The 26,284-nt window shown below is 42.1% G+C and overlaps 2 protein-coding genes across 2 annotated transcripts in view; one reads left to right on the plus strand and one right to left on the minus strand.

Moving 5' to 3' along the window:
* The window catches only part of SH3BP5 (SH3 domain binding protein 5), an 80,042-nt gene extending 70,365 nt beyond the window's left edge, over positions 1–9,677 (plus strand). The window contains exons 5-9 of the mRNA XM_082655083.1: positions 2,538–2,668; positions 5,041–5,083; positions 5,759–5,978; positions 7,551–7,811; positions 8,212–9,677. Of these exons, the coding sequence (XP_082511209.1) occupies positions 2,538–2,668; positions 5,041–5,083; positions 5,759–5,978; positions 7,551–7,811; positions 8,212–8,423 (867 nt within the window). The 3' untranslated portion in view covers positions 8,424–9,677. The remainder of the gene's footprint in view (positions 1–2,537; positions 2,669–5,040; positions 5,084–5,758; positions 5,979–7,550; positions 7,812–8,211) is intronic.
* A 486-nt stretch (positions 9,678–10,163) lies between these two features.
* The window catches only part of CAPN7 (calpain 7), a 36,592-nt gene continuing 20,471 nt past the window's right edge, over positions 10,164–26,284 (minus strand). Inside the window, exons 12-21 of the mRNA XM_082654335.1 lie at positions 25,305–25,425; positions 20,762–20,906; positions 20,533–20,632; positions 20,113–20,248; positions 19,443–19,518; positions 15,757–15,902; positions 14,915–14,977; positions 14,200–14,330; positions 11,809–11,901; positions 10,164–11,715 (exon numbers count right to left, since the gene is read on the minus strand). Coding sequence (XP_082510461.1) covers positions 11,571–11,715; positions 11,809–11,901; positions 14,200–14,330; positions 14,915–14,977; positions 15,757–15,902; positions 19,443–19,518; positions 20,113–20,248; positions 20,533–20,632; positions 20,762–20,906; positions 25,305–25,425 — 1,156 coding nt within the window. The 3' untranslated portion in view covers positions 10,164–11,570. The remainder of the gene's footprint in view (positions 11,716–11,808; positions 11,902–14,199; positions 14,331–14,914; positions 14,978–15,756; positions 15,903–19,442; positions 19,519–20,112; positions 20,249–20,532; positions 20,633–20,761; positions 20,907–25,304; positions 25,426–26,284) is intronic.

A 26,284-nucleotide genomic window follows, 5' to 3' on the forward strand; every position in this document is an offset into this window, starting at 1 on the left:
GCTGCCTCACTCTGCGCTGGCAATGTCGCCAAGTGCTCGGAGCCTTCCGAGTGTTTAATTTTAGGAAGATTTTTGCAGACGAAGGGCCAGGGAAGACAAAGGGCCTGTGTGCAGTCGGTGAGAGCCCTGCTTCTTGCAGGGAATGCTCTATATTGTAGCCTCAGATTAGAGCTTTTGTAGATCGTCTATTTAAAATGCTTTCAGACTGGTCCTTAAAGGTGAACCCTGCATTGAATCCTCTTGCAGTGGAACAGATCACAATAGGTTGCCTTCATCTGTCTGATATGCTTGGGTTTTGTGTGTTCATAAAGGTTACACCAGTGAATCCTTAAAGATTAAGATTTAAGACAAGACTGAAGAGTTACTACCGTTTCCCTAAGTGACCAAGCTGGGGAGGTTTCGAGTGCGTTTCATGTCACTGTGACATCTTTGGTGTTAGAAGCCAAGGGGAAGGGTTCTCCGGAGCCCCTTGGTCTTGATTGAGAGGTCATTTTAGCAAGCCTGTCACCACGTGCCAGCTTGTCTCACTTCCCTATTTCCATTCTCTGACTTTGTTTTAATTCTGTTTTTAAAAGTATCTCAAGCATTAAAACCATTGTTAAAAACAAAAAACAGAAAACAAAAAAAAAAAACATTGTTAAAAGATATACATTTTAAAGAAGGTAAAGGGTGAACTCTGATAAGTATAAAGTGTTCTCCTGTCAAAGATTTTATTTAACTCATTAAGGATGGAACTAATAAGATGTTACAGCTCTTTCAAAGGAGAATTCAAAAAGCACACTCATACAGAAGTTTAGGAATGCTGAAATGAATTCACAAGATACAGAATTGGTCAATATTTACAGGGCAATCAATAATCAAATGCATCTCTACTGGACACAATCTTCATTTCTAGGGGTAAGAATCATTTATATTACTATCAGTTTTCCCCAACTTACAGGGTCATAAAATAGCTCCAAGACAACGAAAGGCAGAGATAACCTGGAAGGGGGCAGGACACCCAGACAGGACAGGACACCCAGTCTCGTTTTATGCTCATATCGAAGTCTTTCAGAATTTTTCCTGACACTTAAAAAACCCCTTATTATAAGTGCATAAGTAAACTTCCCCGGGCTGACTGTGGCTGTTGCCTGGAGGGGGTGATGGACCGCTGGCTTCCTCCTGGGTGGTGTCCTCCTGCAACTGTCCTGCTGGGTCTCCTCCCTGCTGCTCTTTGGGTAAAATAAAGCATGGCCCTCTCTCCCCACCTCACTGCTGCCTTTCCAGTTCATCCCATAACACTTGGGTGAGTTGTAAGTAAAAGATGAGAAGGAAGTTGTGAGCCGCTGATGTGGCCTAAACTGCTGTTTATCTCCTGCATCATCTGTCCTCCCAGCTGGCCTTGTTCTGATGCTTTTTAGGTGATGGGGGAGAGAACCAACACTGTCCCTGTTTCTAGGAATGTGCCTTTGTGGAGGGCCCTTGATTGTTGGGTCTTGAACTCATTTTTTTTTTTTTTTTTTTTGCTGTACGTGGGCCTCTCACTGTTGTGGCCTCTCCCGTTGTGGAGCACAGGCTCCGGACGCGCAGGCTCAGCGGCCATGGCTCACAGGCCCAGCTGCTCCGTGGCATGTGGGATCCTCCCGGACCGGGGCACAAACCCACGTCCCCTGCATCGGCAGGTGGACTCTCAACCACTGCGCCACCAGGGAAGCCCCCTTGAGCTCATTTTTAAAACCAGAATCTCCCACCAGAACACTGACTGGTCACCTGGTCACAAATTTTTGTAAACCCCAGAATCTGTTCAGTTTGACCCTCTGGATCCTGGATTCTTGTCCACCAGCTAACTCAGGATATTTGGGAAGGGGCCGAACAGCTGAGGTCACCATTGCCTTGCCGTCCTGACGCGCACACACCTGGCTTTGTAGGGCTCCCAGGTCCCTGACGTCTGAGTTCCCGCTGGTGCTGCCTGCCTGCCCCTCAGTCCCTGACCCCAGGTGAAAACAGGAGGTACCCATGGTGGCTACTCAGAAGAAGTGGACGTCAACTGAATCCGAGAACGTTTCTTTTTTTTTTCCCTCTGATTTTTTGTTTTTCCCTCTCTTCTTTCCTGCTCATTGCCTCAGCCGATCTGTTTCATCTGATCTGACGTGATTTTTCCAGAATAGATGAATAGGGAAAAATAATCCTGTTCTCTTTGGAAGTTCATTTAATCTTAGTCTGCCCACTAATTTCCTCAAATAATTTTTTTTCATTTATTTTAAAAACATTTTATTGAAGTATAGTTGATTTACAATGTTGTGATAGTTTCAGGTGTACAGCACAGTGATTCAGTTTTATACATATATATTCTTTTCATATTCTTTTCCCTTATAGGTTATTACAAGATATTGAGTTTAGTTCCCTGTGCTCTACAGTAGGTCCTTGTTTATCTACATTATATATAGTAGTGTGTATATGGGAATCCCAAATTCCTAGTTTTTTTAAATGACATAAGTAATACCCCAACAAGGGACCGTTCTGGGTTTGGCTGGGCTGACCTCTGCTGTCATTTGAAGGTCATGGAGGCGGAGCAGACCAAGACAAGGAGCGAGCTGGTGCACAAGGAGACGGCAGCCAGGTACAATGCGGCCATGGGCCGCATGCGGCAGCTGGAGAAGAAACTCAAGCGAGCTATCAACAAGTCCAAGTGAGCCTGGGAAAGCGGGTCCCTGGACTGCTGCTCGTTTCCTCTTCCTCATCTTCTCAAGCTTTTCTGTGGCCTGCCCCACCAGAGCCCCCTGCCCAGGCTACCTGTAACCCCTCAGGGGTGGGGCTGCTCCGACCTGGGAGCACAGGAAGAGGAATTTCAAGAGCAAACCATTAGCTGGCCCGTGGGCTGGGGCTGGGCTTTGGGAAACTCAGGGCGTGCCCTTGGCTCTGTGGCTGGTGGTGTGGATGAGGCCCTGTCAGCACAATGGGGTGAACTAGGTACATAATACACATCCTTGTAGACCAAGAGCTGATGAAGTGGAGCAAGACTGGTTTCTTTTCTTTCTTCCTTCCTCCCTTCCTCCCTTCCTCCTTTCCTTCCTTCCTCCTTTCCTTCCTCCCTCCCTCCCTTCCTTCCCTTTCTTCCTTCCTTCCTTTTTCTTTTTTCTTTCTTTCTTCTTTTCTTTCCTTTTCTTTCTTTCTTTCCCTTCCTTCCTTCCTTCCTTCCTTCCTTCCTTCCTTCCTTCCTTCCTTCCTTCCTTCCTTCCTTCCTTCCTTCCTTCCTTTCTTTCTTTCTCTTCTCTCCCTCCCTCCCTCCCTCCCTCCCTCCCTCTCTCTCTCCTTCTCTCCCTCTCTCTCTCTCTCTCTCACACACTCTCACACTCTCACACTCTCTCTCTCTCTTTCTTTCTTCCTTTCTTTTCACAGGATATTTATTTCAAAAGTTTCTTATAATGTTACCAAGTCCAAGCTCACTCTGTTCAACACACGACAGGCCAATAAATCAGGAGATGAGGTGTTGAGGCAAGGAATACGACTTTATTCAGAAAGCCGGCAGACTGGGAAGATGGAGGACTGGTGTCCCCCAAAACCATCGTTTCGGGGTCTGGATGCCAGTTTCTTTTATAGAACAGAGAGGGGGAGGAAGTGAGGAAGTAAAATAAAAAGGCCATTAGTTGTGCCTGGCTTGGCCAGCATCAGGGAGGGGATGTGTTAATTTCTTCTTTTCTGCCGCCATTCTCAGGTGGGCAGGGTCAGATTGTCTCCCTGTGAGCTGAACAAAGGTACTTTAATATTCAGGCAGAGGGGCAGGGTTTCCTGAGGCAGGCCATTATGTATGATTATAATAACAAAAGCAATGAAAAGCAAAGGTTAAAGTCAAAGAAACAGATCCAACATGGAGTCAGATTTTGCTCTTCCCTGTTATAATAATACCAAACACTAGGAACAGTTAATTTGTCCAACAATATAGTCTTTGGTTAAATAAGTCTTGACACTTCCAAACACTGGAATAGTTTAGAGCAGTTAAAATAATGACATAGATGCTGTCTTCATTAGTATATAAATATGTTCATAATATTTATATGTAATAAAGGTAGGCCATAAAACAGCACTGAAAGCACAGTTCATCTTATTACTGACACACACAGATGGGCCCAAAGGAATTATTTTTTTTTAATGTATATATTTTTTATTCAAGTATAGTTGATTTACAGTGTTGGGAAGACTGGTTTCAATGGAAGTTTTCTTCCGCTTTTCTCACTACCACTCCTATATGTTGTCATATGACAGTGATCTTGGGGACTAACCCCGGCTTCACTCACAGTTGCTGGGCCTCCAAGCAAAGAGATAGGACCTGGAATGGCCTAGACCCCACAGCCAGAGACAGACCCCGAGCTCATGGAGGGTGAAGGGCTCAAGAATAAAGTATTGTCAACTCCTCATGCTCAGACACCCGAGTTCCTGAAAGAGCTGGCGTCTTCCCGCTGACCCACAACCCACAACCCGTAGAATGTTGGCCTTTCTTGTCCTCTCTCTTGCCCGTGACCTGGCTGGGTCAGCACACTGTCCGGTCCCCCTAGTCCGGCACAGAATCCAAGAGGCCGACCTGAGCCCCTGTCCCTGTGGTGGCCCTGCTGTCCTCAGTGAGGGACGGTGGTGCCTCTCCCTTCCCTGGATGAACTCAGCAGAGCCGGTGTGTGTTGAGGCAGCTTCTTCTCAGCCTCATCTGCTAGGCATCCCTAGGAGAAGAGGCTGGGCCACCTTAGCTGCTGGGCACACCCTATGTGGCCTTGAACAGCCCCTCCAGAGAGGACAGTGAGCCAGGGTTTGGGGCCCTGGGATATGTGTTCCTATGTGTGGGTTTCCCGTGTCTTGAGATAGGCCTTCTGGCAGCTTGGCCTTGGGGGAGTGTCTGTATCCGTCAGGCCCAGGAGCTGGGAGCACCCCCTTATCTCATGGCTCATCAGAGCTGAGTAAATGCTGGAGGATGGCCTGGCCAGCTGCAGCCACTGCCCCCTGGACACCCCGTGGAGTTGTTTGGGGGCACTGCTATCGTGCTCTTATAGGTTTCCTTCCTGTCTTCTACAGGCCTTACTTTGAACTCAAGGCGAAGTACTACATGCAGCTTGAGGTACGTGTGGCCTTTGGCTTTGAAGCAGATCGGAGTTTTCTGCCCTCAAAGCCCGCCTTTCTGTAGTGGGCTTTCAAATGGCCCCATGGCTGCCAGTGAGGGGGACACATTCTTGACCAAGTCTTCAGCCTTCAGAGTGGTCTTGCTGCGTCCTTAGTGCTCTCTGCCGCCCTCTGAACCTGCTTCAGTCACTTTCCATATTGTACTCGGTTAGTGGTTCTCAGCAGGGCCCGGGAGCTTTGCTGGCAGTGCAGATTCCCAGTCTCGCCCCAGACCGACTGAACAGAGGCTCTGCAGGCGGGGCCCAGCCATCTGGGTTTTAACACACCCTCCAGGGGGTCCTGATGCACCTCAAGTGTGAGGACCACAGCTCCCGAATCAGATGGCTGGAGTGTGGGACTTCTGTGGGAACTTGACTCCCACTGCTGCTTCCCTGATGGGCTTATTCCCAGGGGTTGCTCCTGGGTATAGAGCTCAAGTTGTCACCTGGCTGGGAGTTGCGGGGTGGTGGCTGCTCTCATATCTGCTGCGTGGAGAGCTGTGGAAGGGGATCAGGGCCCCAGTCGTGTCTTGAGGGTAGAGTGATGGGCGCAAATGTTTGAACCCGTCACTCAAGAGCATCGCCAGGCCGGCGGGGGTGGCCTCACTCACAGAGCCTCCCTTTCTCCCGAGCAGCAGCTGAAGAAGACGGTGGACGAACTGCAGGCCAAGCTGGCCCTGGCGAAGGGCGAGTACAAGACGGCCCTGAGGAACCTGGAGACGATTTCCGACGAGATCCACGAGCGGCGGCGCTCCAGCGCCATGGGGCCCCGTGGGTGCGGTGTCGGGGCCGAGGGGGGCAGCCCGGCTGCCGAGGACCTGTCGGGGCGCAAGCCCGAGCCTGACGCTGTTTCTGGTGAGTCAAGGGCACATGTGCAGCTAGTGCGGCCTGCTTCCTGGGGCCTCCCCCATTGGTGGGACACTGTGTTCACCAAGATGCTACTGAGCATCCTCAGAGTCAGGATTCTGTGGTTAGATATGTTTGGGAAATGTTACACGTTCACTCCTGACATTCCAAGTACGTGTTAGGGCATTGAAGGCTCTGAGAAGTCCCGCAGGGAAGAAGAGTCGTCTGGAATAGGGACTTGGGAATCAGATTTGATTCAAGTCCTGACCTTCCCACTATGACTAGTACATGACATGGGCTAGGGTGTAACTTCCTGTCTGTTTCTTCCCCTGTAAAGCGGGGGGCACATGAAGGTCCCTGCCGTCCACTACAGAGAACGGTCGTCAGGATTAAATGAAGGAGCGCCGGCCTCCAGTGGTCACTGCACATGTGTCTGTCCTTGGGGACCTGTTTTCCAAGGACCACCCCTGGGAAATGGATACAGAGGGTTGTGGTGGCTCCCTCTATGTCAGTCCAGAAACCACCCCCCAGCACTGTCTCTGCACACATCCTTCTCTGCCTTTTCTGTGGAATGATGGCCGTTGGCCCTTCCCCACACTCCGCCCTTGGGTGTTCCTTAATTCAGCGAATAAACATTCAAGTGCCAGGCCCCAGGTAAAAGAAAAGGAAAACTAATTTGAGCAACCGTGATGTGAGTACTTTAGTATACATCATCTCATAAACCCTGTGTGGAGAGGAACATGAAGCTCAGAGAGGTTAAGTACCTTGACCAAGGCTACACAGCAAGTAGTGGAGATGGGATTTGAACTCAGAGCTGAGCCCATTTTCTGTGCTCAGCATTACAGTACTTCTCGTGGATGATCATCTAAGGGATCCTACAGGCTGTTTTTAAAGCAGAGGGAGGAGGAAAGGGGCGTGGGATCATGTGTGGGCTGAGGGGGAAATAGTTCAAAGCTGAGGCGGCTTTCAAACCGGGAGAATGACGTGTCTCTGGGCCTTGGTCATAATGGTCCACAAAACAAACGAGGCACAAGCTACAGAACACTGTAAGGGAACTGTGTTCTCCTGTGGCCAGTAGTGATCTAGCTGGGCTCCGAGCCACGTCTTTTATGAGATCACAGGTTACTCAGAAGATGGTCCCAGCAGACACTCCACGCAGGGCCGTCTCGTCCAGCAGCTTCTGCTGCCCATCCCGTGGAAGGAGGCAGCCCTGAAGCCTGGCTGGCTTGGTTCAGGGTGCGTTACGCAGGCCAGCCCTCTTCCTGTGCACGGGGGGATCTGTTTGGGGGGCTGGGGTGGATAAAACCCCCGATCTGTGGCTGAATTCACCTTCCACCTTCAGGCAGTGTCTGGTGACGCTGACTTCTAGGGCAGGGCTGGAAAGTGTTGGTAAGGACACTGAGTATCCACGGGGTCCAGCGGCTTCCCTGCAAGGTGAAGGGATCCTGGGATCAGGTGGTTGGACCCTGCAGCTGCCAAGCCCTGTCTAGCTCCTGCCTGCAGTGGATGCATCTGGAGACGTGTAAGGAACTGGGTGGCTGTCTGTCAGGCCTGGGTGATGGCTATTCTCTCTCCTCCTAGTGGCCTCCGAGGCCTTCGAAGATGACAACTGCAGCACCTTTGTGTCTGAAGATGATTCGGAGACCCAGTCCGTGTCCAGCTTCAGCTCGGGTCCCACGAGCCCGTCGGAAATGCCCGAGCAGTTCCCCGCAGCCGTGAGGCCCGGCAGCCTGGACCTGCCCAGCCCCATGTCCCTGTCGGAATTCGGGATGATGTTCCCGGTGCTAGGCCCCCGCAGTGAGTGCAGTGGGGCCTCCTCCCCTGAGTGCGAGGTGGAGCGAGGTGAGTTGAGCCCCCTGCTCGGGGGAGCCTGCCCCGGAGGCCGCGCTCAGGGCCTCGGTGCACGTGCTGTGGTGTGGCGGCCTGAGATGGTGCCCAGCTCCACTCCCAACCTGCTTCCTTCTGTATCTGCCATCACAACAGTCCTCTTGACAAGCACCTGCTAGAGAGGTTTCTGTTTCCCAGCTGTTACATGAGTGTGACAGATTTCATCTGCAAAGATGAGGGACATATACGCTTTCCCGCACAACGAAAGCGTAGGCAGTCCTGTGATGGAAGCGCTTGTGTGATGCGCACAGTGGGGCCACACTGGGAGTCTGGAGGTTGAGCTGGCTGACGGGCTGGGGCCCAGGGGGCCCTTGGAATTGTCGGTACTCACCCCGTGATCTTTACGTTTCTACAGGAGACAGGGCGGAAGGGGCAGAGAATAAAGCAAGTGACAGAGCCAGCAACCATCGGGGTCTCGGCAGCAGCAGCGGTGACAGTGGCGAGAGCCCGAGCAGCACGTCCCCCGAGGGCCAGGCCTTGGAGGACAGGATGCGGCAGCTGTCCCTGCAGGGCTCGAAGGGCAGGGACAGGGTCATCGAGGACATAAACGTGGTGCAGATCGGCTGATCGAGCCGCGGCTCTGGCCCAAGCGCATATCAATATTTAGACATGAAACTGTATGGAGAACAATTGTGCCATTAATCATTTAATATATGCCAAATCCCAAGCATTGCCTCTAAACTGCACTAATGACGTTTCAGTGAACTTGAGAGCTGAAGATGTTTCTTCTGGGTAAGAGCTCTCAGGCTGGTGTTTTTCAGCACAGAGTCGTTGCAGGTGGGCTGTGACCAGGCCCACGGCCTTTGTGGAATGTCCCCTGTCAGTGCTGTGGAAGCAGTAACCAGTTCCCGGGGAAAAATCCCCGAGCCAGTAAAGGGGCCGGGGAGCTGAGCCCCAGCGGGCTCGACGGCTGGCTCGATTGGGGAAATGGCCTTGTTCTCTCCTTTGTATCCCAGGGGATCTAAAGGAAAACAGGTACACAAGACAAAACTCAAATATTCAGAAGGACACCTTTTGGACCCAATGAAGGCTTAAAAAAAAAAAAATCCAAGGACACAATTCATTTTCATCATCTCTGGTTTTCAGAGGGGGCTTTTAAAAAAGTGAATTTGCTGGGACACCCATTAAAATCATCTTCTGTAAAAGGTCACCAAGAGCTGCACTTTTGGGGGTGGGAAAGGTGAATGCTGGTGTGGGGATGGGGGGCGGGACGAGGGCAGCAGGGGCCTGTCACAGAAGGGGGTTCATGGCTGTGGAAGAAAAGGTTCTACAGCGTAAACCTCATCCTACCGGCCCAGGGGACTTATTCTAAGAGAAGTGCATGGGGAATGGTTGCCAGTGTTGTTCTAGATTGACAAGGTGTTAATTTCTCTGTAGGCTGTAACTTTAAAAATAAAAAATTATTTAAGGGTTATGCTGCACTAGTATTTCTTAGAGGAAATTGTTCCTTACAGCTAGGAAAGGGAGGAGGCACATGTTGGCAAAGGCTGTTAAACAGAAGCAATGGTGTCTGTTATGCTAAGTGTAAGTGTTCTATTACTGCTTTTCTTGTTTTCATGGTTACACATATTTAGAGCATTGTATTTTATTTGTCCCTTTTTGTTAAGAAAACTTAGCGTTTCTAAAAGAAAGAAAAGCAACCCCATTCAAGTTGCCCATTAAGTCTGTCAAGCTTATATATTTGTCATTTGTGTAAATCCCTTCATACTGTCCTGTTTTCTCCTTTTTTAATGACTGATACAGTATCTATCTTAATTACAAGGTTATTTTGTACTTGTCTTAATACCTTGAGTGTAATAAAAATGGCTTAAGAAAATGTCTTTCTGTGACTTCAATAAGAAATCCTGATGTTGCCTAAATCTTCCAGACAATCCTCTTGCCATAAGGAAGAGCATGGAATGCAGTGGTCATCTGTTCTTATCTTCAGTTAAGGTCCTGGATCTTAACAATTTAAGCCCTGATTACCAGGTTTGAATCAGAATTCCACTTCTGCTGCTACTAAAGCCGAGCAGTATGGAGACGCAGTGGCAGGAAAATAAATAAAGATGAGGTGCTTATGCTGGAGGCCTGGTTCTCCTGTCTGTGGCACCTGGGCATCTCCTAGGTCTCAGCCCCACAGGTTGATTAGTGACTCAGGTATACTTGAGCACTGAAGAAGTTCGAAACGCTCCCCAGTTGTTTCTATTCTCTTTCTATATTGGTCCAACCAAAATTAATCTTTACTTGTACATCGTGAGTTCTATTTAGAGCTCTGTTACAGAATTCAACATTACAATATAGTAAATTGTTTACATAGGTCTCCTCCATTGGATTTTGAGGGCAGGGATTAGATCTTAGTTTGCATCCCGTATAAGATCTTTAACACAAAAGGTTCAAATCATGTTTATAATAAATATACCTCTTATGCTTTAGATTTTTCTTTAAAAAGTAATAGAAAAGTAATCCACCTAAAATATGCTAAAAGTGAAAGCACTATTTATCAAAGTGAAATCTATCAATCACTAGTACAATCTACCACTATCCTGAATGTAAAAGAACAGACCTTTTTTGTAAAAGTGTCAATTTTCGTGCAACTAATGAGTTCTGTTTTAGATGGAACATACCACATGAAGTCCTCTAATAATTTCTCTAGGTTAAACTATGCAGTTTCCATAAGTATAAACAAACATTTTATTTCAATTAAAGATAACAGAAATACAAAAGAAGTTTTAATAATTAGAGATGATGAAAAATCCCACTGTGTTAATTTTTAGATCTTTAAAGTCTTGAGCATCATTCTACTCCGATGAATTTTTATGTAAACAACTGGGAATTTATACATAACAGTATCCTGGCAATTTTTTCAAATGCAACCCAATTACCATATATTAAATCCTCAACTGTATTTTCTTTAGAGTGATGTTACCATAAGAACACTGAACTACAGAGCAATTTAAAAAAGACTAGACAAACTAAATTGTAATGTCTTCAATGTCTCAGACTACTGCTTTCATCAACCTGATAAAAACTACACTGATGAATATACCTCAGTTCTCTTTACATGAGTCAATGGGAGACAGGTATCTAACTTCAACAACCTTCATTCTTAAGCATGAGCATCTTCATGCTAAGTTAATTAGTATTAAAACCTTATCCTTTCATAAACTATGGGCAACAGTAAGCATTTAAAGCCATAAATAATGCAGAATTAAAATCTCATGGTAATATGATTCATTTGATAATTAGGTGCCCAGGATGTACAGCAGACTCACGACACAAGCAGGTCTACCTTAACAACATGCTCGGCCAAGAAGACAACATAACATAAATACTTCAGAATATTATCCCAGCCTGTTCCACTCAGTGAGTGAGTCTACACCCCTCATTTTCCTCGTCTGGTCTCGGTTCCCTCTTGGCAAGGGCATCTATCTCAGTGCTTGACTGAGCCTAATCTTTAAGCAGCTACACTTTTTTGTACAATGTGGCCCCTAAATGCAAGCCCACTCCATATATACACAAAACCATGTAAATGGTACTTCTAAGTGACATAGGGTAATTCTGACTACATACAGTTCTCACCACACACCCTGACTTCAGCACCAGATTCCACAGGAACACTTTTAGAGATTTAATTCTGTTCTGATGACTGTGTTCAGTGTCCTGGAGATCTGTGTCCTCACTTGAAGAGATGACGTTTGCTGAGTATAAGATCCAGCTATTGCTGAGGTTTCTCTGTCACTGCAGTTGTGTTGTCTTGATGGGGATAATACTATTAAAGTCCAAGAAAAACGGTCCTTCTTGTTTAGGCAAAAAAGTACTGGGAATGATATTGTAGATCCCAGCAGGTATATTTTCTAGTTCCAGGTAGCAAAACCCACACCTATATTCAGGGAAAATGAGAACAAGGTTTTCAGGTGATGACGCCACAGAAAGTAAAGTGTAAATTAGATAGCAATCAAAATGCCAACATTACCTGTAGTCACCACTAGATTTCCTCTGAAAGCCATGGGGACCAGGGTCTCCCACCACAGAAACTGTTACAACTTCAAATCCAACACTATATTGCCTAGCAGTAAAAAAGAACAAATTATTGCTGTTATTAAGTCGTCTCAAACACATACCCAAAATAACTATACCTAAAGTGCAGATGGACTATTAAATCAAGTACATGCTTCTAAAGCTTCAGTAGGAGGAAACAGCACTCTGAGACACATGCATACTATTTTTACTCTTAATTACAGAAAACACCATTTATGTTTTGAAATTGATGCCATAAAGATTAACATTTTATTAAACTTACTTTAGAAGAGACTATTTTTACCACAGGCTCTCAGAGAATAATGTTAAATTTAAATGATAAAATAGTGTATTAGGCAGAAAAAGTACAGGAGAGGACCCTGAAATAAGATCTAAATTTACAGAAATAATTAGTGTATGGTACACATGGCATTCCAAATCAGTAGGGAAAGGATTACTTATGTAGGTGGTGATAAGGTGACAAGAGCTTAGAAAAAAAATTGTTAAACTGTATTTCACACCAAATATAAAATACATTCCACATGGACTTGAAACAAATAATGTAAAAAATAAAACCATAAAAGAACTAGAAGAAAATACGGTAAAAATTTATTTGATATTAGGGTGAGAGTTCCTGCCCACAGCAAAATAAACCAAAAGAAACAGATCTGATTATAAAGAAACATTTTTTTCTATGTGAGAAAAAAAATTAATCTGGGAAAAATACCTGCAAATATGTGAAGGAGTTAATACCTTTACATACATACCCTTATTCACGCTTACAATTAAGAAAAACGTGACAAGTCCAACAGAAAAATGGTCAAAAGACATGAATAAATATATGAATAAAGGAAAAAATACACATCGTCAATAAACATTTTTCCATATTCAAGCTACATGGTAATGAAATACAAAAGGGCAATTAGGTACCTTATTTCACTTATCAAACTGGTAAAGGCTTTTAAAATGACGTGGAAAAATAGCTTAGTCTTATCTAAAGGATTGTAAGTTTCTTTTGAAATAGTCTATAATTACAGGAAGGCAAAGTTAAGCCTAGTTTTATTTAGAAGCTAGTACTATTTTTATTTGTATTCTCTGTATTTTTTAAACCTTTTAAAATTGTGAAATATAACACAGTGCACATAAAATAAATATCAGCTTAACAAGTAATTCATAAAGTGAACAGACACCTGGGTTACCCCCACCTCAGTCAACAAAACCCTCTCAGCACTGCAGAAGTCCCTGTGTGCTCCCTTTTGATCACCGCCTCTGTCCCCCAGAGCTAACTTGCCTGGTCATCACTTTCCTGCTTTGTCTATAGTCTGACTACGTAAGTGTGCATCCTTCAACAATAGTTTAGTTTTACCTGTTCCTGACTTCATACAAGTGGAAGTCAAGAACAGGTACACAGTCACATATCCTGTTATGTGGCTTCTGTCACTCATCCTTGCTCCCAAGACTTACCCATGCTGTGGGGAGCTGTAATTTATTTTCATTGTTATGGCGGACTCTATTACTGTATAACTGTTTTATAATCTTAAATGCCACTGATGAACACTGGCTTTTCTAATTTTGGGCTTACACAATTTATTGGCCATTTGGATTATTTCTCTTATGACATGCCTATTCAAGTTTTTGTTTGTTTTTATTTTTTAAAAACTGCAGACTTGGGACTTCCCTGGTGGTCCAATGGTAAAGAATCCGCCTAACAATGCAGGGGACATGGGTTTGATCCCTGGTCAGGGAACTAAGATCCCACATGCCGCCGGGCAACTAAGGCCACATGCCACAACTACTGAGCACGTGTGCCTCAACTAGAGAGCCTGTGTGCCGCAAACCACAGAGCCCATGAGCCCTGGAGCCTGCGCGCCACAACTAGAGAAGAGAAAACCTGCACGCCGCAACTACAGAGAAGCCCATGCGCCGCAACGAAAGATCCCACATGCCTCAACAAAGATCCCGTGTGCCTCAACTAAGACCTGACGTAGCCAAAAAAAAAACACACAAAAAAACTGCAGACTTTTTCTTACTAATGTAGGATATTTACAAATCTTTTTATGTGTTCTTTGTGTCTTAAGTCTTTCCTTATCCTGAGGTTCTCATCTCCTGTATTAGTAATCCACCTGGAATTGATTTTTAGATTGGGTGTGAGACAGGGGTCTAATCACCTTTTTGGTAAGTGGATATTAATTATTCCAGCACCATTATTGAATGGTGCCCTTTCCTCACTCCTCTTTCATCATAAATTAAGTGTCCACACATATATATATTTCAAAACCCTATTCGGTTCCACTAAACTCATTTTTAATATAACATTATTAATTTAAGAAAGTTATTTATCACAAACCTTGGTCCTCTTAGCTCGATCAGTAGTGGCCCAGTCTTCTCTATATGGAATTGGTAAATGGGGTTATTTTTGTGAGTCTCTTGGAAATTTCCACATCCTCCGGCACTCTGACCACTCCACTTTCCATTAATCTAATAAAACAAAGCTTTTGTATTAACAAAACTTCACATTCTATAATTCTATTTAAAAGACAAAATTCCTTTGTGCCTTAAAAAAAAAAGAAAAAAGAAGAAAAAAAGCAACTCTCCACCGTGGCTGCATCCTCTCTCTCCAGGCTTTATTGCCACCAGCAGCCAGCATCCCTCTCCAAGGCAGCCCGGCTACTTTGCTACTCTCAGCCCTGTCTCCAACTCTCAGCCTTCAAGTCTGCCCTGCCAAGAATTCTCCCTAAAATCCTCTTCCACACGTCCAGCCCGCCCTGCAGAGTCGATCTCAAATTCTGCTTACGGCCTTCCCTACTGACCAAGGTTTGCATTAGTCTTCCTTCTCTGAATTTTTTTCCCACAGAATCACTTAACGGTGCTCACTGAAGAGCTTGTATTCCAACCCAGACTGGAGACTACTTACATTTCCCTTGTAGTCCTGTCAAGTCCCAGAATGTTTTTACTTTGTAAGAAATTGTTAAACATGAAAAAAAAAAATGAGAAAAGGAGAAAAAGGAAAGGGAATTCTAAGATTTCGATGAGATTATGACCCAGAGAAAAAATTCTCTTACCTGCTTTGATATGGTATATGGTGAAGGAATCTTTGAAAAAGTAAAGCTGCATGCTGAGTATACCTAGAGTTAAAAAAAAAAAAAAAGAAAATTATTATAGTGATAAAATTTATGCTTATAAAAACACTAAAGTGATGAAAGAATGTTTTGGAAGACTAAGAAATTAGTTGGCATATATAATAGTCCTGATTCTGTAGGCAGCCTGGCATCAGGGCAGGAATAAACAACTGCGGGTTGGGCGGCTAAGGCTCTGTCTGCTGCTAACTGTATGACTCAGGACATACCACAATCTCCCTAGGCCTTGGCTTCTACATGTGAAGAATGAAGGGGTGAAAGCAGCTCCCAAAGTCCCTTTCGTCACTAAAAATCTATTCAAATTGAGCTTCTTGACTGATCTACGACAAAGAAATCTATGCAGAACAAAATTACGATGACCTTCCCAGCTATCTGAGAGACATGTTTATAGGCAATCGATTTCCTTTCACTAAGTTCAAGGTCTTCTTTTTTAATTCAATAAAAGTATTATATAGACTAAAGGAGCTTTTATTGCTCTGTGAATTTATTAGTCCAACATACCAAATTACCTCAGGACTAAACTACTACTCTAAAAACTAAAATGTTCAGTCAAAATGTTATTCAAAATAAAAATTTTACCATTCAAAAGCATTAATTTCTGCATGAAGCATCATCATAATTTAATACTGAATTGTTATACAGATAAACACACACTCAACAATATATAGATTAATCTTTATAAATAACCTTTTTTGTAGATAATCCCACTCACAAAGCAGAGACGTTATGTACTTTCTATTATTGTTCTGTCATGTTGGTTTACTTACCCGGACTGTGTAATGGATTGTGTTCTGTTTTTCATACTGAGAAACCACTAATGTAAAGGTATGGGTCCCAGGTGTGGTTAGCTTTATCTTAGTTAAATAATGAGGGCTGTTAATTCGAATCCCATCAATGTACGGAGGTGGGTCAGCTGCAAATAAACAAGTAGATTTACAGAAGACAGGACTTTAGTTTTTAAGTTTTATGGTTGATGTAGGAAAAATAATTAAATGGATGGACATCCCCTTAATTAATTCATCTTTAAAATATAATGTACTAAAGAATTAAATTTCAATTTAAAACTTTACAATTAAGCAATTTAAAACTTTAAAATGAAATAGTTTCTAATAAGTAAAAAGAGATCTTTTGGAATACATCCAATGAGGTTATGATAATCCCTGCTATTTGCCCTATGTTTTATTTTTCTCTCCTGGTAGAGGATTTTAAAATCAAGATTAACTTTTTTTCTGTTAAGGAAATTTTTAAAAACGATACAAAGAAGTAAACATATATATATGTTTATATATATATATAAACATATATATAAAAGTAAACATATATACGTTTATATATATAAACATATCTATTTCCCACCACTCAGAATTAAATTAACATATTTTTTGTCATACTAGCAAAGTTCCTTTTAACCACCACCCTTAATATTCCATTCCACTCTGATGGATTTGATGGGCATCCTTTCAGACTCTCTCTCTCTCTCTCTCTCTCTCTCTCACACACACACACACACACACACACACGAGCATGTATCTAAAAAAACAGACAGTATATGTCTTATCTTTCATTTTTCACTGAAGTTTTTGAGATCCATGTTGATCTACACAGATAGTTTATTCCTTTTAAATCAATGTGTACAGTATTGTATGCCATCACATGAACAGGACATATTTTATCTATACTCCCCCATCTCGTCATTCAGACAATGTGGAGATTTGGATTATTTCCAATATTTTGCTATCACACACAATGCTGCCTGTCATATCCTTTCACAGGCTCATGAATTAAGGCTGATACAATAAAATCATTTCATGCATGTCAATGAAGTCATTTAAGATCAATACTATATCACTGAGGTTATTTAGGCACAATGAATATTTATAAAGCAATCTGTAGAAAAAATTTTAGTATCTCAAACAGGTAATAAGTCTCTCAAGCTTAGAGGTGGTGCGATCTAGTGTGAAGGGGAAAAGAATGGGCACGTCTGTGGTCCTGAAAGGTGTGACCTACGTCTCAGTTTACTCTCCTGTCAGATGGAGAACGGTCTGATTTACCTCAGAGTATTGTGATGAAAATAAAACTAGAAACCAGAAAGTATCCTGAAATGGCAAAGTCACTATGTGTAAGAGAGGAAGCATTGTTTTTTTAAAAATCCAAGTACAAAGGGTAACAAGGTGTTTGAAATTCAAAAGCCATGTAACATGTTAATGCTCAGAATATACTCACAAAATTTGTGTTTTGGTTATATAATGACCAACGTGAAAAATGGAAAATTTAGCTAGTTCAACTTGACATTTATCATTGGACCTACCGTGTGCCATGCACATGCCAGAAAACCTTGGGATACCCTCAATGCAGCATAATGGGGAAGAAGGCCATGTTTTCCTATGATCAAGCAAAACGAAACTGGACAAAACCACTTTTGATCCCATCTCTCCCATCAGTGCCCATTTCTCCGCACAGCCTTCTTGAAAGAACGGTCAGTGATTGCTTCCTTACCTCAGGCCCTCCTCAATCCACTCCACCTGGGCTTCCAGCCCACCTCTTGCCAACTCTGTTCTTGTCAAGGTCAAAGATGCTGCCAGGGCACTAGGTCCAACAGTCTCTTCTCTAGCCTAATCTCACTGGACCTCAGAAATAGCAATGGGTGGAGATGTCCACTCTTTCCTGTATGGAGTATTTTCTTCCCTTGGGTTATATGATACCTTACTCTGTCTCGTCAGGTACTCTGTTCAAACTCTTCTGTGGTAACTTGCCCTCTGCTCAGCCGTAAGATGCCAGAGTCCAAGGACCAGGTGCTGGGTGTTTGTCTCTGAACCTACAACTCTCTCCGTAGGTGATTTATATACAGTCCTACCTTCAAATGCTTTCCTTATCCCGACTCCTCCGTCTGTACCTGCGGCCCTACCCTTGTCCCAGAATTCTGCTCAAAACCCCAACTGCCTACTTGGCACCTTCACTTGGAGAGCTAACAGGGATCTCAAATTTAACAAAACCAAAAATTAACTTTTGATTTTACTCCACAACAATTCTGCTCCCTCCCCTGCTCCCACCAACATTTACATCTCAGTCAATGTTACACCTTTCTATGGCTCAAGCCCAAAACACAGGAATCATCCTTGACTCCTCTTTGACCACACATTAACCCAAGTCCTGACAACCCTAACCAAGCCCAAATCTGTCCACTCTCCATCTCCCCTTTAGCACCCTCAGTTCAAACCACCGTCACTTCTCACATAAATAAAATCACCTAATTGGGTTCTCTGCTTCCAGTTTTTGTCCCCTCCAATATATTCTACAGAGAATTTTCTTAAAAAAAAAATCAGATAATGCCATTTTCCTGATTAAGACCCTCCAAAGATTTCCCATCGCACTTAGAGAAAAATCCAAACCCTTTCCTGGGCTGATAGACCTCCTGTGATCTAAGCCTGCATACCTCTGACCGTTTCTGTGATACCACACTGCCCAGGCCTCCTGGCCTTTCTTCTGTTACCAGAAAACACCTATCTTTCCCTCATTTTAGGGTCCTTGCACTTGCTGTTCCCTCTGCTTATAATGCTTTTACCTCTACTTCTAATGCTTTTTCCTCTACTTCTTTGCATGACTCCTGTTCGTGATTTGGAGTTCCTCTTATCCCTTCTTAAAGAGGCTTTCCATGGCCACCCAACCAAAGTAACCAATGTGACCCTATGCATTTCTTTACAAATATGTGTCACTATCAGGTCTTTTTTTTCCTTATTGTTTGTCTCCCAAACTAGAACATAAACTAACAGCTCCTATCATGAAGTGCTAAAAAATTTTTTTTTAATGTGAAAGCAAAATGGTCTCAACCCAGTATGTTAATGCCTTAGGGAAAGATTTACTTTGCCTGGTAGGAGGGTTATCACAGAGAAAATCACATAAACTGGATCTTAACCACATTCATTACACAGAATAGGGTAAAAGAAATATGTGGGCAGAGGGCAGGTAGAAGAGACTCTCGGCAGAAGAAACTGTGTGAAAACAGGGGCAACGAGGGCATGGTGTGTTCAGGAGAAGCCAGACCCACTGTGAAATGCTGGGGCATGAGATAAAGGGGGACAGCGAGGTGAAGGCGGAATATAAAAAGCCTTAGACATCAAGCTGAAGAGCTTGGATTTTATCCAAGAGTCCACGGAAAACCACAGAATTTTTGATCAGGGGAAAAAAGATAGGATTTAAATTTCAGAAATAAAGCTCTGACAGCAATGTGCAAGAGTGTAGAAATCCCAAATTCCTGAGGTCTCTAAATTAAAAATAAATCAAAACAAAACACACAAGTAGCATAAATACCTACCCATCTGTTTGAGTAGTTTCTATTAGTCTATCAGCATAATTATTAATTTCTGCATATCATCTACATAAAATTTTTCATTTTCAAATTAATCACACAAATAGAATTTTAATGTTTGTTTGAACGTCTGTTTACTAAACATACCTGGGTAATAAACTTTTTTCCCATCAGTCTTGTATACAACCATTGTGATAAATTCTCGATTATTTGCGAAATCATCCTAAAAGCACAGAGAATCCGATATGGTTAGGAAAATGGGCTCAAAATGCTCCTGTGTGTGTGTGTTCGTGTATGGAGGTGGGGAGGGGAGGGGAAGGAGATTATTTCTAAGTTTAAGAGCATTTCTATTTAGTGTTATTAAAAAATGTCATTTTTCTGAATTAAATTGTCATTTCAATAGATGACCATATTGTACGAAGCAAGATACTAAAAAAACCACTTTAAAGCCATTAAAATCATGGTTACCCTTTATAAAATCAGGCCCAATGAATCAACATTTCCAAACCCTCTTTAGCATATTTTTATGTTAATATTGTTAAGATCTAAGCATATAGAATCAACACTAAAACCCTCTCTAGAAAGAATAAACTCCCTCATATTTTTCTTCATAGATGATTTTTGAACGAGATTTTAAGTGTATAATTATAAATGACCAATTTCCTTTAAGGAAAATATTCATTTATCTAAGTAAACACTATTTTCAAGCCACCTATATAAATGAAACAGGCTGGTGATCAAGTTACATATCTTGCTCACAATGGTCTAATTATATTTAAAAGAATTTCTGTATGGGATATAAGAAGGGTATCAGTACCTTGTCTGTTATGTGTCTACTAAGCAAAACCCAAACCGCAGCGCCCCCTTGTGGACACTGCACCTCCAACTTGTACTGGGGATTGTTGGCCAGGCTATAGGCATCTTTCACAGGTCCTTGCTTAGCATCCCAAGTGCTAAAGGACAAAATCAACAAAGAAAGTAGTAATTAAATTTCTCATAGAGCTAAACTGAAATACTATTTTTGTTTTGTGTTTCAAATACAATTAGGTTATTGGGTTTTCTTGTTTTTTAAATTTTTGGCATAACCAAGAAGCATACAAGGATAATAACTATTACACGATAGTCATCTGTGGGTATGACAAAAAGAGAGACTACTAGTCTTCCCAAATAATTTCATTTTAAATGAAAAAAGGGAGACTACTATAAAGCATATTCTGAAATGTGCAAAAAAAGTTACCTGTGAATACATGTTGATTCTTTAAAAAGACCTGGATTCCAACTCAAATAAATCACATCATAATACTGGCAGAGATCATCCCATGAGATCCAAAATATTCCTGAAAATCAGATGTCTTTGTTAGTCTAAAAAAAAAATCTTAATGACTTGTCAGTTAAGTACATTTCACACTGTTAAAGCATGTTATTTATTTAAAGATCAAATATTATTAAATTAAAAATATAGGTACCATTGTCTATTTTCTGAGCTGTTCGAGGATCAAAGTTTAAACACTTTTGCAACTCTGGGGTCCAGTTTTTTACATCGTTTTCACTATATCTTCCTTTCCAACGTAAATGACTCCAAGGATTTTTCAGTTGGATAAATCGCAGCCCCTATTTAAAAAACCAGGAGGTAATGAAGTTGCAAAACAGTTTTACCATATTTTTATTAGTTACATCATTCTCCAAGCGAGGATGCAATTTGAATACTTATCCATTCTTTTCCCTACAAATAAATTTGAAATTACTATTCTTTAATCAATACTTCCCCGAATCCCATATCTGATCAAAAACTATAAATGGCTACCTATCCCTAGAGCTATGCTGTCCATATGTAGCCGCTAATCACACGTGATTAGTTATATTATGATTAAATCGGGACTTCCCCGGCAGTCCAGTGGTTAAGACTCCGAGTTCTCAATGCAGGGGGCACAAATCTGATCCCTGGCTGGGGAACTAAGATCCCTCATGCCTCATGGCGCAGTCAAAAAAAGAAAAAAAAAATTGGTATCATTTAATTCAGTTTACAAATCAGTTCCTTAGTCACAGTAGCCACATTTCAAGAGTTCAAGGACCAAATGTACTAGTAGCTGATGCATCGCACAGCACAGACACAGAACACTGTCATCATCACAGGAAGTTCTACTGGGCTGCCCTGCCTCAGAGAATCGAGTCCTTCCTCTCACAATCCCACAAACGATCCTTATTCAATTTCACCTCTAAATGCCTTTGCTCACACTGCTCCTGTTTCTGGAAGGCGCTCTCTGATCCCTTTTAACTACTCTTCTTTTCAGATCCTCTTTAGCTTCGTTCCACTGTCTCTCAGTGAAGACTGAAGCAATGAAAAAAACACGAACTCTGGAGTCATAATGAAATGGGACCAAATTCCAGCTCTACTATTTATCGGCTTTATGGGCCTTGGTTGGTCGTTACTCTCTCTGAGCTGTTGTGAAGATTAAATGGAGTAACATATGCAAAGTTTCTAGCACTCAGCAACTTCCTTCTCATTTTAATTACTACCTCTCCTTTCAAGTTCATAGTGCTAACAATCTGTATTACGTTAGTTTACGACAAATAATATCCTATCTTGTATCGTTTCCTACTTGTGCAAATGCAGGAGTCTTGTCTCCCCAATGCGACTATAAACTCCTTGAAATGGTAACACTATTATGCTTTTCAGACGTCTCCACTGAGTTTATGGAACACAGTATGCACTCAGTAAATACTGGGCATGTCTACAGAGTTCATTACATTAATTCAGAAAAACAAAAGAACCTGTAAATCCAAAAGATTTGTCTTATTTCAAGGAGTCAACTTAGAGAATTGTGGTCTTTTTCTAATGATGTCACAAATCAAACTATTTGAAAGACATTTGAAAAAAAACACATTCCTTTGCTATTTCAAATGTGGCAAAACAGGGCCTGGGGAAGATGTGATTTCTGGACGTAAGCCAGACTAATTACTCTCAGGCCATATTCCCTAGAATCTCATTAATACAATTTCTGTTCTCAATCTCTTCTACACCACTTGTGCCTCACCCTGCCCCTGCCACGCATCAGCCAACAAACATTGAACTCTAACTCCTTTCTTTTCATAAAACCTATTTCTACATGAGCAGGAAATCTCCTTATTTCAGGACTCTATCACTTCTTAACGGAAGGAGTATACATATAAAGGAGAGGAAATTGCCGCTAAGCTTTTCAGAAGCAGGTCCCAGGTATCACTGACATTCAAGGGCACTTTTGGTGGGAATGTAAATTGGGTCCAGCCATTATGAAAACAATATGGAGATTCCTCAAAAAATTAAAAACAGAACTGTCATATGATCAAGTAATTCCACTTCTGGGTATCTGTCCACAGAAAACAAAAACACTAATCCAAAAACGACCCACACCAATGTTCACTGCATCATCATATACAAGAGCCAAGATATGGCAACAACCTATGGTTGATGGATAAATGGATAAAGAAATTTGGTATCCATATATACAATGAAATGTTAGCCATAAAAAAGAATGAATTCTTGCCATTTGCAACTACATGGATGGACCTAAGGGTATTATGCTAAGTGCAATGTTAGAGAAAGATAAATACCATATGATTTCACTTATGTGTGGAATCTAAAAAACAAAACAAATGAACAAACATAACAAAAGAGAAACAGACTCATAGATACAGAGAAAAAACAGGCAGTTGCCAGAAGGGAATAGGCTGGGGGGGGAAAGAGTAAAATAAGCGAGGGAGATTAAGAGGCAGAAACTTCCAGCTACAAAATAAATGAGTCATGGGGATGAAATGTTCAGCACTGGGAATACAGTCAATAATATTGTAATAACTTTGTATGGTGACAGATGGTGACTTATTGAGGTGATTATTTTATAACATGTAGAAATATCGCATCACTATGCTGTGCACCTGGATCTAATGCAGTATTGTACATCTATCATACCTCAATTTAAAATAAAAAATAAAATGTATAAAAAAATAAAAAACAGGCAGCCTTAATCATTACAGAATAACTGACACATGGGATTGATACTGTGTAAACAATGTTAACTGATTTTTTTGTTTCTGTTTTTTTCTTTTTTTTTTTTTTTTTTCTTTAGCAGTACGCGGGCCTCTCACTGTTGTGGCCTCTCCCGTTGCGGAGCACAGGCTCCGGACGCGCAGGCTCAGCGGCCATGGCTCACAGGCCCAGCCACTCCACAGCGTGTGGGATCTTCCCGGACCGGGGCATGAACCCGTGTCCCCTGCACTGGCAGGCAGACTCAACCACTGCGCCACCAGGGAAGCCCTTAACTGATTTGCAACAAGGCTATTATTTGAAATGTTTACTTTACTGAAATTTAACAACTTTTTAATGTTTTGTTTTCAAGTCAAACCACCTGTACCTATTTTTCTCTTAAATATGTTGTTTTTCTAGTTTCCTGTGAACAATCATAATAGTCTTATTACTTGAAGTAAATGATACATCTTTAGAGAAATATTCCTCATATTCAAGCTTACTTTCATATTGACTGTTTCATTATCTAAATTTAAATCTCTTGCCAGACACATTCATTAACACCTATCTCAAAGGATGTTCTAACAATAAAATTGTTACTAAATAATAGCAACTGTTATTCCCAATGTTTTTTTTTTGCAGTACGCGGGCCTCTCACTGTTGTGGCCTCTCCCGTTGCGGAGCACAGGCTCTGGACGCGCAGGCTCAGCGGCCATGGCTCACAGGCCCAGCCACTCCGCGGCATGTGGGATCTTTCCGGACTGGGGCACGAACCCGTGTCCCCTGCATTGGCAGGCGGACTCTCAACCACTGCGCCACCAGGGAAGCCCCCCAATGTTGTTTTTTTCTTTTTTTTAACATCTTTATTGGGGTGTAATTGTTTTACAATGGTGTGTTAGTTTCTGCTTTATAACAAAGTGAATCAGTTATACATATACATATGTTCCCATATCTCTTCCCTCTTGCGTCTCCCCCCACAATGTTTTAATTAGTGTTTGTGGCAAACTACATTCCTGAAACAAACACAAACCTCTCAGCTTATTCAATTTCACATAAATTTTTATATTTTTTGCTTTATGTAGTCAATATTTATTCCACTTTAAAAGGAAGAGACAATTCTACACAGAATGTTTGGAGGTATCACAATGGGGGCTGATTTAGAAAGCTTTGAGACTATAAATTTTTAAATGATGCAGCAGGTCCCAATTGCCTTTGTAATTCATACAGTTCCATGTGCCACATAAGAAAATCAGACTAATTAATACACAGTAGTACTCTGTTCTTGCCAATTAATCACTATTTCTTTCTATAAGTTTAAACAGAAGAAACTGGAATACACTGCTAGTTAAACTTTCCAGTAACTAGACAGCTTAGTTTCTATACCATCAGGGAAAAAGAGTCCTTCCTTCCTTAATAATTTTTGTATCTTCTAATCCATAGAACAGATCTATTTTTCAGTGAAAAATAACTAATCAATAACATGAGAAGTAATGAAGTCAACCGTGCCAACACCCACACACAGAAAAAGGGTCTGAAAAAAGCCTCATAGCATGCAAGGGCTGTTAGGAAAACACTTACAAACCCACTGGCATGTTTCCTATTCATAGGTATCCTCTTATTTTTCGTCCGTGCACAGCTATTCACTGAATGTCTACTACGCTCTATAGCCTGACACTGCGATTGACCCCCACCGCCAACAGACAGCTCAGAACCTTGAGGGACACGTTTTCACTTTGACCCTGCTACTTTTATGAGAAAAAAAAAGAGGCATACAATGTTCCTGTTCTGTCATCAATATCTGTGCTGCTACTGTCATTACACTTCCCATCTTTTTATTCATAATTTCCAATGGTAGAGGTCAAGTTGTTTAATGTAATAGGTGGAATGATTTTAAAACTTGGCCTAAACCTTGATCTGTCAGTATTTAAAAGGCTCACGTATCACTTGGAATCCTTGCAATGTCTTACGAGCACACAAGAAAAATAAGGGAAACAAATGTAAGGCAAAACCTTGAACTCTCTGATGTCCAACACGGCGTATGCGTGTGTGGGAACCAGGCCCCACCTCTCGCCTTCAGCTTCAGTCATCACTCCAGTGGATGCGGTGATGAGGACGTCCCCTTTGTGAAACCTGGAATGGACCCAACAGACCAATAATCAAAGGAAAACACATCTGTACTCTCAGATCACACCATCTTTCCTTTAGCCTCATGGTTTACATGAAAATCTCCACAAAGTGGAAATCTTTTCTAAAATGGGCTATTTCCAACAGCCCCCAGAGAACTTGTAACAAGTACATTTCTATTTTACAGCAAATCAAAAAAACTATCACATTTCTTTCTTTTCCCTCCCAGTTTTAGACAACTTAATTCTCAGGTAGAAACCGATCAATGAAGGCAAATAAATGCTAAATTTTCAAATGATTTACAAATAAAGGTGAAGATGTGAAATACCAAATGTATTTTTCCCAAAGCCACATCCTTTTATTTATCCAATCAGTGAGCTTTCTGGTTTCAATACTGAATGTGTATTATTGTACAGACAGTTTTCCAGCTCTTCATGTGGATTATCCATTTAAGGCTTAAGCTATCTTCCTCTTTATGTTCTCACCCTTCTCTCTTCCCACCTTCCCTCAAATTGGTAAGTACTCAGGAAGTACAAAATTATATATTCTAGACTCAAATGTTTGGATTATCTACCATCTGGATTAACTGTAAGCATCAGTGAGGATGACTGAGGGCTGGCTGGACCGTCTGCATAAAGTGAAGTCTATTTTAAAAACACAACGTCCCTAATAACTGAAAATGACAGCCTCTGCAATATCCACTCTAAATAAGACATGAAGTTTTTATTTTTTTAATTTTTAAATAAATTTATTATTTTTTGAAATTTATTTTTGGCTGAGTTGGGTCTTCGTTGCTGCGTGCAGGGTTTTTCTAGTTGAGGTGAGCGGGGGCTACCCTTTGTTGTGGTGTGTGGGCTTCTCATTG

Source organism: Grampus griseus (genome assembly GCF_964374135.1).
Source record: "Grampus griseus genome assembly, chromosome: 5".
Taxonomy (NCBI): domain Eukaryota; kingdom Metazoa; phylum Chordata; class Mammalia; order Artiodactyla; family Delphinidae; genus Grampus; species Grampus griseus.